The 16,201-nt window shown below is 34.7% G+C and overlaps 1 protein-coding gene across 1 annotated transcript in view; it reads left to right on the top strand.

The window, feature by feature from the left end:
- Positions 1 to 1,659: 1,659 nt before the first annotated feature.
- Positions 1,660 to 16,201, top strand: part of LOC141815836 (glucose-6-phosphate 1-dehydrogenase, cytoplasmic isoform-like) — a 44,488-nt gene continuing 29,946 nt past the window's right edge. The window contains exons 1-5 of the mRNA XM_074703707.1: positions 1,660 to 1,816; positions 2,166 to 2,383; positions 2,568 to 2,636; positions 5,461 to 5,519; positions 5,959 to 5,995. Coding sequence (XP_074559808.1) covers positions 1,660 to 1,816; positions 2,166 to 2,383; positions 2,568 to 2,636; positions 5,461 to 5,519; positions 5,959 to 5,995 — 540 coding nt within the window. The remainder of the gene's footprint in view (positions 1,817 to 2,165; positions 2,384 to 2,567; positions 2,637 to 5,460; positions 5,520 to 5,958; positions 5,996 to 16,201) is intronic.

Below are 16,201 nucleotides of genomic sequence, written 5' to 3'. Positions count from 1 at the left end.
AAGCAGGACAAGGACGACGTTGATAAACCTGCAATGGAGGAGATGTCCTCGGAGGCGACAGAGACTCCTCCGGAGGATAAAAGATAGCCATTGGTGCAGGCGTAGAAGGAGAAAACTCAGACGGAGATCCGTTAGGCCCAAAAAATGGAACCGAATCAAAGAATGTGACATCAGCAGAGATGAAGTACCGACGGAGAGTAGGAGAATAACACTTGTACCCTTTCTGAGACCGTGGGTACCCAAGAAAGACACACTTATGAGACCGGGGAGAGAGTTTGTCAATGCCAGGATCGAGAGCATGAGTAAAGCATATAGAACCAAAGACCTTAGGTGGTAAAGGGTGAAGAGACTGATGAGGATAAAGAATATGATGAGGTATTTGACCTTGTAGAGTGGAGGAAGGCATGCGATTGATGAGATAACACGCAGTAAGTACAGCGTCACCCCAAAACTGAAGAGGAACATGAGAATGGAGAAGAAGAGTCCGGGTGGTCTCAAGAAGATGGCGATTCTTGCGTTCAGCAACTCCATTTTGTTGAGGGGTATGAGGACAAGATGTCCGATGCAATACACCATGAGATGCCAAGAAGGTCTGAAATGAAGTAGATAGATACTCACGTGCATTATCACTCTGTAAGGTTCGAAGAGAAATACCAAATTGAGTTTTGATTTCATAGAAGAAAGATTGAAAAATAGAAAACAACTCCGAACGATCCTTCATCAGATATAACCAAGTACAACGAGAAAAATCATCTATAAAGGTAACAAAGTATCGTGACCCCAATGTAGAAGAAACACGACTCGGACCCCAAACATCGGAATGAACCAAAGAAAAAGGTGACGTAGCCCGACTCACAGTGCGAGGAGAAAAAGAACTACGAATATGCTTTCCTAATTGACATGATTCACAAGATAAAGAATCTAAGTGAGAAAGACCAGGATGTAATTGTTTCAACTTATCAAGACCTGGATGTCCCAACTGAGCATGAATAAGAAGGGGAGATGCTGCCGCCGAACCAACAAGAGAGGATTGTTGAAGTCGATATAGGCCATGAGACTCATATCCGAAGCCAATCATCTTCCCCGTACTCCGGTCCTGTAAGGAAACAGAAGATTTTGTAAACGAGATGACACAATCAAGAGACTGAGTAAGCTGACTAATTGATAATAAATTAAAGGGAGCACCGGGAACATAAAGAACATTATGAATAGAAAGAGATGGAGAAGGATGAACAGTACCGACACCCTGAGACTGAATTTGAGAACCATTTGCCATGGTGACAAAGGGTAAATAACCAGAAGTAGAGAGAGAAGAAAAAAGTAATCTATTACCAGTGATATGATCGGTGGCTCCGGAATCAAGAACCCAAGAACTCGAAGAGCGAGATATGCCAGCAAAGGAATTACCAATGAGTGCAACGGCAACAGGGGAATCAGAAGCTTTTCGATCCTCATACCATTTCAGAAAGTCGTCATAGGAAGGCGGTGGGGTCAGATCTGGTGGTTCTTTGCCACCTTTACGAGGTGACATGATCAATCTTCTTTCCATCAGCACCTGCTTTTGGAAAGGTGCTGCTGCTGCTGGTGTCCTGCTGTTGTTGAGTTGCTGGAGAATAGATAGGACGGCTGCCGGCAGCTGTAACTTGGAAGACAGCAACAATGTTGCTGCTGTTGGCCTGCTGGAAAAAACTCAGCAAGGATGCTGCTGCTACTTGTAGCTGGAAGTTGAGTCCTGGAAGAACTGCTGCTATTGAGAAGAGATTTCCCGATTTCTGGAGCAACGAGTTGCTGGCAGACGCTGGTTCGAATCCGGCAGGTTCGGACCAATCTTCGTGAGAGAAGCGCTGCGGCTTCTTCTTCCGTCCGCTGTGAGAGAAGATCTTGCGATCGCGAGCTGTCCGCCGCGAGAGAAGAGAGGAGACGCGGGAGAGGAAGGCTCACGCGATCCGAAGGGTGGCGCTGCGCGAACCCTTCTGCAGACCGAAGCGCGTGATGATCGCGGCCGCCAGGTCGTTCCTCCGCTCGCCTTCCCTCCGGGGAGCAGCCTCGAGGGTCGGATCGGCGCGGCCTTCCCTTCTTCGGTCGGTCCCGAAGCAGCGGCGGCCCTTTTTCAGGTCTCCCGTCGAGGCGAGCTTTTGTGTGGAAACGATGCTGTCGATGCGTAGTGGTTGGCTGTAATGTGACTCCTCACGCGAGGAACGAGCGCGATTCACGCTTTCAGAGGAAGCTTCGTGGCGGCTGTAATGTCGCGGAGTCCGAGCGTGAGCGCGGAGCGGCGACGCGAGAAACGAGCGCGATTCGCGCGATTCAAAGGAGGCAGCACGCAGGAAGATCGGCGGCGGCGGCGAACAGAGAGGAGAAGGAAGAGGGGATGACGGCTAGGGTTCGGCGGATAAACCTAAACCTAGCCTAGCTGATACCATGTAAAAGAATATGAAAACCATGTTTTATTACAAGGAATAAGCCCCTATTTATATACGAACATAGAAGAACCTATTCTAGGTACGAATTATTCTAGAAACCCTAAATATTCTAACAATTATTCCTTATGACACTTGAATCTACAGTTGGTCCAGCGTTTTGCAAACCGCTTCTTTTTGCCTTTATGGAATCGTGATAATATTGACAACATACAGGTTAGTTATGCTGTTACTGTGAAAAAATTGCAATGTTGCTTTTGGAGAGTTAAGTTGAGCATGTTGATGCATTTTACCAATGATGCAAACATCACAAGCTTCAACTTTTGTTTGGCTAAAAGAAAGTCAAAAAACTATATTCCTTTCTGTGTAAAGAAGGCCTTTTTACTTAAGATGACTAAACTTCAAGTGCCATAATTATGAATCATCAAGTGTGACACATTTGAAAAATAATCTCCCTGTGGACATTGAGGAATCCAAAATTCTATCGAAGTTCATTAGAAGAGTAATAATAAAAATGTTTGTCTTATTATCTAAATTCTACAATTGTCATCATAGAAAGTAATATGATATTCTTTTACCATGAGCTATCCCGCACTCAGTAAATGTAAGTCAACTTTAGCACATAAAAAAAATCACTTGTAAGTTTTTGTTACCTCTCTTGATGTCAACAAAAATCATTCCTTTGCCTTCAGCTTTTTGGGCATTTCGAACATGATGTTTCACTTTCTTAGTGATGTTTTGTCCAAGTTCAACATGCATCTTTTTATCTCCTAGCATATGACAACTGCAATTGTGTAAATATCATAAACATATGATTAATGTTGCATACATATGCGAGTGAAAAGTTGAGCATGCCTCTTTAAGACAACTTTTCTTTTACTTTGTCATTCTTTTGTTTATACCAACAGTCATTATAGGAGTGATTTGGAATCTTTCATCTCTTACATTTGAATTTTTACTCTTTGAAATGATGGTTCTGGCAAATGTGGCATCAAGTTTGAGAATCCATACTCTTTGTAATCACTTCAGTTTTGTTTTGCCACATACCCTTTTGGCGAAGTTCTCCTCTACCTCCTTGGCATTTGAGATCTTTTTGTCTCCAATCTGGGCTTTTCCATGTTATCAAATTGCTTTTTTAAGTGTTTAAGTTTTATAGCTATTCTTGTCTGTTTTCCTTGGTAGCCTTTTTCAAATATCGAAAGCTTCTTTAAGCCTTTTTAGCACCAAAAATGATAACTTTGTTTACTATTTATTGGCGGTACTAAATTATGCTCACATCTCTTCATGTAGTCTCCTTGTATTACTTCTATTGATCCTCAATGTAACTTTTCCTATCATTTTGTGGCTTTCGATAAATGCCCTCAATGGCCTCTCTTAGTTCTTGTAAGATGAAGAGATTTTGCATTTAGTTGCACTTGTAGTCCTAATTCGCTCCTTCAAACATGGCTATCAGGTAGAAGTGCATGTAAATGTTTTTGGGACGGAGATTGCAGATATTTTGTGAGGTAATAGGTGTTATATTTTGTGAAGTTATGGAGGCAAGGATGGTGCTTGTGAGTGGAAATAAAAGTAGGAGAATGTAGTGCTTAAGTTTTATAGATATTCTTGATAGACTTTTTCAAGATATTCCAAGCCTCTTTAGCCTTTTTAGAACAAAAAATGTGGAGAAGATGTCTTTGATTACCACTTGCTGGAGGTACTAAATTCTAATGGCATCTTTTATTACATTTTCCTGGTATTGTTTTTGTGGATCCTCTGTCTAATTTTTTTTTTCTATTTGGTGTTTTTGGATAAACATCTTCAACAATTTCTGGTAGGTCTTGTATATGAAGAGTTTGCATTTGGCTGCACTTATAGTCCTAATGAAGTCCTTCAAACATGCTACTTTCTTATATGTGAACACAAGCGTTAGTGGAAAAAAAGGTAGGAGAAGAGTGATTTTGATACCAAATTTGTTGAAGGTTTTGGTTTATTTAAGCAAAATGTTGGAATTTTAAGAAAGGCTAAGAGATAGTGGTACTTGTTTTTTTTTTTTTTTAAATTGTTTCGTTGTGATTTCCTATTTCAATTTTCTTGCACGGTTACATCCTTTGCATTTAGCATCAAACATTATTCTCGGATACTAAAGAACACCAGTGGAGTCGTTAAATTTGACATTTTGCAAGGCGTATAATAACAGACAAAAATTATGGGAAGTTACTTTGTCAAAATAACCACTGTATTATCTCCTTAGTTAAGTGATGGGATGCTTTAGTCTAAATTACCACTAATTTATCTCCTTGATAAGTCATGTAATATTTTGGTCTAGATGACCGATGCATGAGTCTAATACAACTACTAATGCAATTTGTTGTGCCAATGCCACACCATTCCTGTTGGCTTTTGCATGGTTAATCTGCACTCAGACTGAATGAGAGATTACCATTCAGCCTATAAAACACACTTTTTTTTGAAAAAATTATTTTGCTTGTCATGTCAACTTAAGACATAATCAGGGGATTTAGGCAGTTGTGCCTGAAGCAAGCAAAGGGTTTGTGTTTAAGTTTTGTAAGTTTTGGAGTGTTAGCCCCAGTTGTAGATAACTCCGTTACTCCTTGGAAAATGCTAGGTATGTTGCAAGGATAAGATTAATTTACCTGAACTAAAGTAGGAAATTATGCATTCAAAGACATATATACATATCTCAGTCATCGTAACTATTGTCTGTCATATTCATCCTTGATGTATTCCTTTTTAACATTATCATATAGAACTTTTATTCTATTGCTTCAATGAAACTTAACAAATAACCTTACAGCATAATTTTTTCTGAATCAGAACCATAGCATTCTTGTGGTTAGCACATTGGTTAGTTGCATATTCTGAGATTCAGTAGTTCAATAACACTTCATCTGCTTCTAGAGATTCATTTCAGAATTTTTATTGCTTTAATAAATGTTTTATTATTCTCAGAATATGCACTTGATAAACTTTCCTGATTGGTTGTCCTTTTATCAGTTACAAACTTCTCTTAGCAATGAGAACAATTCTGATTTTGCAGATTGTATTCAGAGAGGACTTTGGAACTGAAGGAAGAGGAGGTTATTTTGATGAATATGGGTATGTCCACTGTTATGTTAGTTTTGCAAATTCAGAAGAATGCTTCCATATCAAAGCTAGGATTTGCCTATCTAGTTTAGAAACGGAGCAAGATTAACTTGAAAGAAATTTTTAAGAGATAATATTGCACGTTCTTTATGATGATGAATCAAGAGGTTCATATAGATATTCACATGCTCATGAGATTTTCACTTATTATTATATTTCATTCATCTGTGACTTTATGTTGCCAGAAATGATACAGCTTTCCATTCTGTAATTATGAGTAATAGTATTTTCTTCAGCTCCTAGCTTATTTGTAAAGCTCAGGGAATCTATTGCACAGTGCAAATTTATTTGTTTATTACTAGTACATTAAGGTCCCTTATGGTTTAGCTAATTCTGTTTTATGAATTAAATATTATAAGTCCCAAGACTAATTTCATATATAACGTTGCAGAATCATTCGTGATATTATTCAGAATCATTTGCTTCAGGTAATTGACAATATCACTTAGTTCTTTTTTCAATTATATAATCCTCACTATGCAAATTCATTTCATGGAATAAAAAATTGAATGCTGCCTACGAGGAAATTGTTGGCATGTAAACTTATTCCAAAAGCCAAAGATAAGTTAACTTCTTCAACCATGCAAGGAAGTAGTCAAAATCAATTTGATTTCTTGTGACTCTTCATCAACTAGGCAAAGTTCACTTATCTTACTAAGTTCAATGAAACTCTTTCTGACGAGTCATTAGTATAGAAAAGATTAAATCCATTTGTTTTGTGTTTAATGATGTGATATATTAATTGTAGAAGGATGTAGAAGCATGAGTCTAAGTGTATAAATAGGGACTTTATATGATGATCAAATGAAAAATAAGAAAGTTTCTCTTCCATTCTCTCTTCATACTCTCTCACAAAAGGTTTTCTTACATTCTTGTTTCCTCATCCTAGATCCACCAAATTTCCAACAGAAATATGCAATCTGGGTATTTATTCTTCAACAATATATTTATTCCATTATTATGTATCTTGTTAAATGTTGATAGTCCAAAAGTGTTCGTGGAAATAATTGAAGTGCAATTCAAATGGAATCACACTATTGATGATGTTCTTGTCTATGTAGGCAATAAAAATAATGTGATTTCATGATTGAAATATGTGATAGAATATTAAGTGACTTATAATGCTCTTAGTCATACTATAGGATGCTCAATGTGCACCTCTTCAAAAATATCATTGGATTTTTATGTCAAGTTGATGAAATGACAGCTATAAGACAACGAGGAGAGGAATAGGAAGACTAAAGTGATCTTAGCCAATGGAGAAAAGTTGTCAAACTAATTATCACCATAAATTTGAATATATTGATATACCACCAAATGAACTTTAAATCAACAACAATTTGGTGAGCATTTAAATGCGAAAATTCATCATCAGCCACAACAAACTTTTGTGAAAGGAGAGAAACTAGTTCTCATTTGTCATTAGAGTGAATAGTGTTTATCTGGTTGATCATATCTTGTTGTCATTCGGGATATAAGAGTATAAACATTTTACATTCTTAGTGATTGATTATGAGCATAAAGAAGATACAAATGTAGCAGGGTATTTGGGTGATAACGATACATAGGCATGGATTAAGGTACCAAACCCTATCGGTTAGCATGGACGAAATTTATCGTTTCACCTGTCACTTGACATCGAAACAATTTCGACGCCTACTGTAGTGGAGTTTCCTTCCTACTCTAATGATCCCACAACCCACAATCAACCAAAAAGGATTTCCACGAGGCCTCTGCGTTGGCTAGGCGAAGCAATCACAACCTTGTGGCCAGGCGAGGTAGTCACGAGGTTACCATAAGGTGATGACGACCTTGCCTAGCCATGAGGACTCGATGAGGTTGTGGAGGCCTCACCTAGCCACATGGCCACGCCGCAGTGGTTAACTATTTTTTTCTTTTTAGTATTTTCCTTCCTTTCCTTTCTTTATGCATGTTTCCATCTTTTTTTCTTCCTTTCTTCCCCATGTTTTCATTTTTTTCTTTCCTTTTTTTATTTTCAAACATAAAGAAGAAAAATACCTTGTTGTAGCAAAGAAGTAAACAAGAATTGGATTGATAGAAAAAAATTAAATATAATATAATTTTTAACTTTATAAAATATATTACAAATCAAATTATAATATATATAAATTTGGTTTAATTTTAATCTTGTCAAAATAAATTCAAATTAAATTTAATTTAAATCTACTTCATTCTAATCACTATATCTACTCGGTGGATTCCACCTAATCCTAAATCGACTTTTACTCAATATTAATTTTTAAAATATTAGTTTAATTAACTAAATTAATTATTTAAAAATTTTAAAAATAATTTAAAATGTAAATTTTTTAAATAAGATAAAATTTAGTATCTAAATGGTTTTTTATGTGTTCTAATTTTTGTGAATTCAATAAAAATCATGAGAAATAGTGTTTGCATGCAATACCAAAACTAAGGTTTAACGAGATCGTGTCGAGCTTTTCCTACTTTGTGTGTTCACGTAGCTTTACTTCATATGTCAATAAATAACTAGAGTTTGGGATAACAATTTATTTAAATAAAAATTGATTTAATTAAGTTAAACATTATTTATGTATTCTATTTTTAGTTTTTAATTAAAATTTCACTTAAATATATTACACTTCTTTTGATATTAGTAAGGCCACATGTTATATATTTTACTAACCTATCTTAATTATTTGTGCAAATTTTAATTCGAGCTACTTTTATATCTTTTTTAAAAAAGGAGAGGGAAATATATTTATTTTCTTTTGTCTAAATTGTTCAACATTTGAAACTTATAAACATTCATTGATCCAAACTCATTCATCCAAGAATTATTATATGTATAATATATTATATCAATGAATCAAAGTTATCACCCTCTTATATTTTTTACTATGCAATAGAAAATTTGGACAACACTTTTACATATTCTCAATATACAAAAATTATATTAATTCATGAATAATTTTAAGTTTTCAAATAAATGTAACACAATGAATGCTTAAAATCATTAAAATATATTTGAAGATGTCAAATCTAAGAACAATCTTCATCTTCATGTCAATTATAAATGCAAGTTTTCAGACTTTATGCCTCGTTAATAAAACTTGAAACTAAAGATCACCATTATAAATGCAAGTTATTGGATTTGATACCTCTACATAACATTGTAATTAAAACTATTTAATTATGTTCAATAATAATAAAAATATAGATCTTAATTTATACATTACTGATACTTGCCATAAAAAATTCAATAAACACCAAATATCTCATGAGATAATATCAAAATTTAAACTATATATTCAACATCTCAAATATAATTCAATAATAAGCATATGTAGTAATCAAATATTAATAAAAATATCTTTTAATTAATATATTTTATATTTTAGAAAGTATCAAAATCATATGGGTACGACATGTAATGGAACAACAATTGTATTGTTTCGATCATTAATCAAAATTCTGACGTGGCTCAAAATTTTAAACCTTGTGCATAGGATAAGCAAATGTAAAGTAGAACCATACAAATATCTTTGCAAAGAGCAATAAGAATATCCAAATTAAAGGAAGATTCATGATGACAACTAGTAATTATAGAGAGAGAATCTTGAGGACATGCTACAAGATCTTCACATCGATGGTACACTAATAGAGAAGGCATATAAGGAAAAGGATCCTCAGTGGTAGAAGGGATGGTGAGTTTCATAAGAGAGTATTTTGGAAGGAAAATAGGGTTAGAAGAGGGAGAACCTATTGTACTCGAGAGAGATGGCATGGAAGAAAGGAGTTAACTCAAAAAAGATCATATCAAGAGGGATAAAGTTAGGACAAGCCTCATGAGAGTAACAACCCTAGTTTTTTTATCATGGTTAAGGGACATTAGGTGAACAATACGAGTGCATCTAATGACTCATAGTAAAAGAGAGTAGATGTTAGGATCAAGGATTGAAATTTCGAGTCGTATCACGCGATATTGACGAAAAATTTCATTCCGCCGATGGACCGACATTGACACAGACATTTCGATCGGGATACCGTCCGGAGGCATCACCGTCTAACGACGCCTTTGGAGGCATTGCGCTGGTCGCACGCACTCCTGGTCGCGTGTGGTGAGTCACGGTTCCATTTTTTAACTTAGGTTTAATAAGTTTTTAATAATCAATTCCTATCTATAGTTGTGGATAATTTAAATATGCTTAATTAAAGCCCATAAAATTATCCTATTATTTTTTAAAAAATATTTTATTTTTTATTTTTAAATATTTATATTAAATTTTTTATTTTAGTTAATATATTTTATATTTTAAAAATAGCAAAATTATACCGGTACGATATACGGTACCGAAATTATATCGTTTCGGTCCGAGATCGAAACTTCGGTACAGCTCGATATTTTAAACATTGATTAGGATTAAACCCGACCATGATTCGAAACTGACGGTTCGACGGTTCCTGAAATGTTGAACTTTAACCTAAACCGTCCAAGACGATTATGGTCCACGATTCGGTTTATGGTTCAAAATTATTATTATTTAAAAAAATATTTAAAAATATAAATTTATAAAAAATATATAAAAAAGTTTTGCACTTAGTTAAGTTGTCTACATATCCTCTTAGGGTATAGGGGAATCAAACCTATGTAGTTCGCTTACCTTTTTACCTTAGGAAGTGACGTTATTACTCCCATTTCTCATTCCTGTAGTATTTGTTCATTCGGTATCAAAGTATTCTACTTCATCATCTGAAAGTTTCATTCGTTGTATTCTTTTTGCAGTTCTCGTTCAATCATCTAGTAATGTTTGTGCTTCCAAATAGTCGGAAGATGAATTAGATCGTCATTCATTCAATATATTCTCTTCGGAACTAAATGTTTGTTCTATAGCAACAGTTGATACTGAACAAGCTTAAAATTTCTTTTGCTATGATGGAAAGGATGGGAAAACTTTAAGTTTTTTGCGACCACCATCGTAGAATATCAAAATCCGACTCGCTATTGTGTCACTAAAACCAAAAGTTGTAAAATAATTTTCAATTCTTGTATAGATCTTGAGGATCTTTGTGGACGTTTCATTCGTTCTTTTAATAGAAGTTATGATTTTGTAAATTTTAAATTACCTATTGCTACTGACATTTTGTGTTTCTGATATATTAGTTTATAATCCATATTTAAACTATAATATTTATAAGTATTATATAAATTATTTCTAGTATTTTGTATAATATTAGTAGGATCAAGAGAAGATGGTGTAGGATCGAGTAAGTGCTAGAGGGGGGTGAATAGCGCTTAAGTGTTTTTCCTCGGTTTCAAAAATTCGAGAAGCTACATTGCTAGATTCGACGGTTTGTTGACACCAAATTGAAGAATCGAAGGAGAAGAGGATGTTCTGATACAGTGGAAAGAGTTATGATCAGATTGCAGTGGAAAGAGTAAGATAGCTAGAAAACTTGGATGGCATGCATCAGCTTCATTTTAGCTTAGATTGAGTGGTTAACTGCACCTTGTAAGATAAACAACAAACACAAAATGACAAGTTTGTTTTTATTTGGTTCATAGCTGAAGGCTGCTACTTTAAGGCCCACGATCTTGTGATCGTTTTCGTAAGGGCAATCCACTATAAAAACTTGTTTCCTTACGAAAACAAGTTGTAACGAATACAAAATACAACGATAAAAGTAACTCGTTACCAAAAACACCGGAGCTTTGAAGTTCTTCGTTTTGGCGCGATTTCAACGTTAAGACGGCTTGGATGGATGCTGCTGCTCGTTAAGGATGCTGTTGGCTCGAGACTCGATCGTGAAAGCACTGGATTTGATGATGAGAATCCTCTGGTCGAAGTTCTTTTATAACACCCTCCAGTCGATTGGAATGTCTATTCAAGTCGACCCCACGTAGACCGCGATCCTCTTTCTCCGCGGTCTCGGCCTTACTGGAACCACCATTTAGGTCGACTTGAATCTGACGTGGAGGGTGTCGATAGACTTCGACTTCCGCTACGCTTATCCGATCTCAAGTCACCTGGAATCCCTATTCTGGTCGACTCGACCGTCCAGTCGACTCGAATCTCGGCTTAAGTTTTCCGGAGTCAAAGACTTCACCTCTCCAATATGCAAGACAAGTCAGTTCCAAATATACAAAAAAATAGATTGGAGAGTCAGTTCTCTGAACTGATTCTTGGTCTTAACTTCAGGTTTCTAGTGAAACCTTGGGTTAGACCGACGCCTACAGTTCCACTTCGAGAACGTATCCTGACCCACTCCTCTCGGAAGAATTTCTTGACTGCCAACCAAGTCCTCCAGACTTGTTGGACTTCTGCTCAGCTTTGTTCTTGGCCTCTAGGAATTTGCTGTTATGACTCGATCCTCCAGACCGCCCAGACTTCACCAACCCTCTAGTCTTCCTGACCGTACCCGATTGGACTTTGGTCATGCTTCCCGGTCCTCCGACACTGCATGGGCTTGCACCTAGTGCACTTGACCTGCCAAGTCATCTGCCTGATCCTCTAGACCAGGACTTGTCCTTGCCTAGCCTATAACTAGGACTTTGCCTTTTGCCTAACCTCAACTAGGACTTTACCTGTGCTCCTTGCACACTAGATTAACATATCAGTCCAATAACACACTTAACTTGAACCTCGTGTCATTATCAAAATTAAGATTCGATCATCTGGTGCTTCCCGTACCAACAGATGGATCTTTAAATGAAATTAACGCATCATAATACATAATTAACATTTCGTTTAAAACATCTAATTTAGCTTTTGGGTCTAAAACAAATGCAACTAAATAAATATGAGGAATATGATAAAAATAATTTTCCCATTTTGTTTTCATTGCTAATACGCAAGGAGATAAAAATGCATTCGTAATATATTCATTTAAAATTAAAGCAATATTATAAAAATTCATCGTAACTAAATGAGAAGTAGGACAATAAACACCTAAAAGTTGTTCGGTTGCATCATTAAATATTTTAAATTTTTACAAATATTACTATATATATTCCATTGGTGTGAAAATAAATATACATTAGTATTGTTAGTATTTTGTGCAAAAAATAAATATAATTTTTTATATTGAAATGAATCTTGCAATAATTGTTATGTTGAATTCTAACGTATTGGTATATCATGTGGAAATCTTTTAGGTCTCATTCCAATAATTTTATAAAATCTACCCCATTGTTTCATTATACTAGGATGCGATCATAAATATGAAATAACAATTTTAATTAACTTAATTTGATTTTCTAAAATTTTTAATCCATCTTAAATACATAAATTTAAAGCATGACATATGCAGCGAATATGAAAAAATAAACCACAAATAGCAGGCTCACATATAAATTTAAGTTCATCAATACTTGCAATATTAGAACTAGCTTATCTAACAATATTGTAAATATTTTAGAAGTTAATCTATATTCTTTTAAAATTAATCATAATAATTGTGAGATGTTGTGAACAGTATATGCTTCATTAAAAACTCGATATACTAATAAACATTTTTTGAATAGTCCAGGAGTTATCGACCCAATGACAAATCACACGCATATATGAATGAATTTGCCAATGATCACTCCAATTGTTAGAACATAAAAAATATTATGTAATTTACTAAAATTTTCATTTAAATCTTTTTTCCTTGCCTTATTAATCTTTTAATTATATGAGTAAGTGTTGTTCGGGGAACATGTTTAGTAGATGAATTAAGTGATTCTTGATAAAAATATTCAATGTGCATTTAGACCCAAAATTAAAAGAAAGATATTATATAGAAACAAATCTAGCTAATGTTTTTCTTAATTTATTATCATATATTTAAATAAACTCAAATCGGTACCTCCACTAGTTGAGAAAAATCTGGACAATTGTGTTTGAGAACGTTTGTTTCCAAATTCCATCGGGTGCTTTTTTTTCAACATGTTCTTCAATGACCTTTTCAACATGTTGCTTCAATGACCTATAGTCGTCGTCCGATTAGAATTTATAGGATGCTTTACAATACTTACATTTTACACGTAATTCTCTGGATGGAAGAGTGATTTTCTCAAAATATTTAGTAAAAATAGATGATTTTAGAGGAGTATCCCAAACTTTAAAAATATCAGTACTTCCTTGTGCTTTGGGTGTTGGAACTTACTCTAACTTATCATCGGTAAATTGAATGTCGTCCAGATTCACATTCTATTTCTTTGCCCTTCCGAGACTAAAATGATCCTTCTATTAGAATTGGAGAATTAAAGTCGAAAGCGATAGAGATTTTGGAATTTAGAGATGAGAATAGAGAAGATGGTGGGGAAAATAATGAAATAAGCTTTATAGAATTTGAAGAATAACGGATACTAAATCGTAGCTATTGATAAAAAAAATGATTAAATAATTTCAATAGTTTTAAAAAATAAATAAATAAAAATCCAATGGTCGGAACTAACGGTTCCAACATTTGAAAAACAAAACAAAAACAATTATCGTTGAGCTGACTGTTAACTACTGTCTCAATGATTAATTTGGGCCTTGAACTAGAACCGACCCGTTGACCTAGTTATGGGTCCGGGCTAGGTCCGGTTTGGACTTGGTTACGGGACCGGCCTGGGATCGGGTCTAATTTGCATCTTATAGTAATAGGACAGTGAAGGGAATTTGACATAGAAGAAAGTATATAGCCTTTTATCATAGCTAAGGGACACTAGGTGAACAAAACAAGTGTAGCTAAAGACTCATGGTGGAAGAGAGTATATAGGATCTCTATTTGCCATCATTATCATTTCATATATGGGTTTAGTCAAATTCAAAATATAATCTAGTTTGTTCCACCAAACATTGCTAATGTCACATTTTTTAACTTCTCATGCTTTAACTTCCATTAGAGTTTTTACATTCATTTCAAAATGTCTTCCGTTCTACATCCATAACTATTCTGCTCAAGTGCATTCTAAACTTCTTTGAGACTAGTAACCATAATTATACTATATGCAAATCTTGTTTCAATAATTTTCAACATAGTCAATTTAGATAAAATATAAATATTTTTCACTTAGACAAGTAATTCATGCATCCATTTACGTTCTTTAAAATGCAAGCAATTTTCATGAGGTTTAGACAGTTTTTAAAGCTAAATTTATACTATGAAAAATGAAAGTATAAAAAAAGTTGAAAGGATACTCTGTTTCAGCTTTTGCCTTTGCTCCCTCAAAATTTATTTATTGCTGCTCTTACTTGCTCCACCATTTCGACGAACAAGTCAGCCACAAAATCAATGTCTTTAATATTTGCAGAATTTACTGTTTGTAATATTAATAAGGGGTCTATCAGACCATCCATCAAAACATATTGACACTTCTTTTATCTTCCAAGCATCCCCTATGACACTTCTTTTATCTTCCAAGCATCCCCTAATGGTTAAAGCAACATGTTCACATGTGTTTTCTCTTGTGCAAATAAGGCGGTCCTAAGCCTATTAGATGTTGAAGGGGTATACCCAGAACTACCATCAACCAATCATGCAAAATTGAAGGGTTTGTATACACATGCAAGCACTTCTTTATCAGCCTCACACTTTTAAATTGCTCTAAAGCATCTAGCCAAAGGAAAAACACTTTTTCCATTCCTTGTGATGGATGATTACATTCGATCCTAAAGGAAGAGAAATATACTCTACTCCTTTTCTCTAATTTAGGATTTCTCTAGATTTTCTAATTTTTGCTTACTTGTACTCTTGTTTTATAATAGCTAATATATCATCTTTAATTGACTTGCAACCCTAAACACCTTGATCAAGAATTCATAGTAAGTGGTCTCTTATTTATTAGGAACCTAATGCTTCCTCATTTGGAATTAGGTTGTAAAAGATTTAAGATGTTTGAGGAAATTAAATGGGAATGGTGTGGGCTCTTTGAGAAGAAGAGTTTGTTCTTAGATGAATGCGAGTTGCTACAGAGAGAATGGAAGGAATGGTCATTAAGGGTGGTATGTTGCATGTTATGCAAAGGAAGGTTGACATGATTTAATCTTTGGGGTAAAATCTCATGAAGGGGCACCCCTTTTTATTTTATCTATAAAAGGGTGCCCTTGGATTTTCCAATTGGTGATTTCTTCTAAATTTGCCTTTAAACCCTTGTTAATCTTCACCCAACTACCTAAAAAAAAAAGATTAGCCATCCAATCAATCTGATAGGCACCCCTAAGCAAATTCATTGGCAGTTTTGACAAAAATACTAAAGGAGTTATAAATTTAAAAAAAAATATTGGAAAATGCATTCCTTTGAACAAAACTACTATATGATCCTAAATTGGTCTAAATTTTAGAAACAAGTACTACAATATGATCCTAAGTTGGCTTAAATTTCATAAACAAATATTTTTGTATTCCCTAGACCCTCTAGATTCGATATAGAGCCGATATGTGCCTTTGTTTTTTTCAATTTGGAGCACTTTAGAGCCATGTAATAGTTTTTAATTTAGATCCATGTAGTAATTTTGTTTAAAAATTGCTATATGGCCCTAAACTGCTCTAAATTGAGAAATAGACACTCTTTTACATTCCTGGGACCATTTAGAGTTGACATCTATTTATTTTGAGATTTTTCTCAACATTTATAGGGTAAAAAAGTGATTCTGAATGAACCTAACTTTCAAAATATA

This window comes from Curcuma longa, unplaced genomic scaffold (assembly GCF_044706935.1).
Source record: "Curcuma longa cultivar G26 ecotype Majalengka, Jawa Barat unplaced genomic scaffold, ITB_CL_G26_1.1 contig_11320, whole genome shotgun sequence".
Taxonomy (NCBI): domain Eukaryota; kingdom Viridiplantae; phylum Streptophyta; class Magnoliopsida; order Zingiberales; family Zingiberaceae; genus Curcuma; species Curcuma longa.
This window is presented reverse-complemented; position numbering and strand designations above follow the sequence as displayed.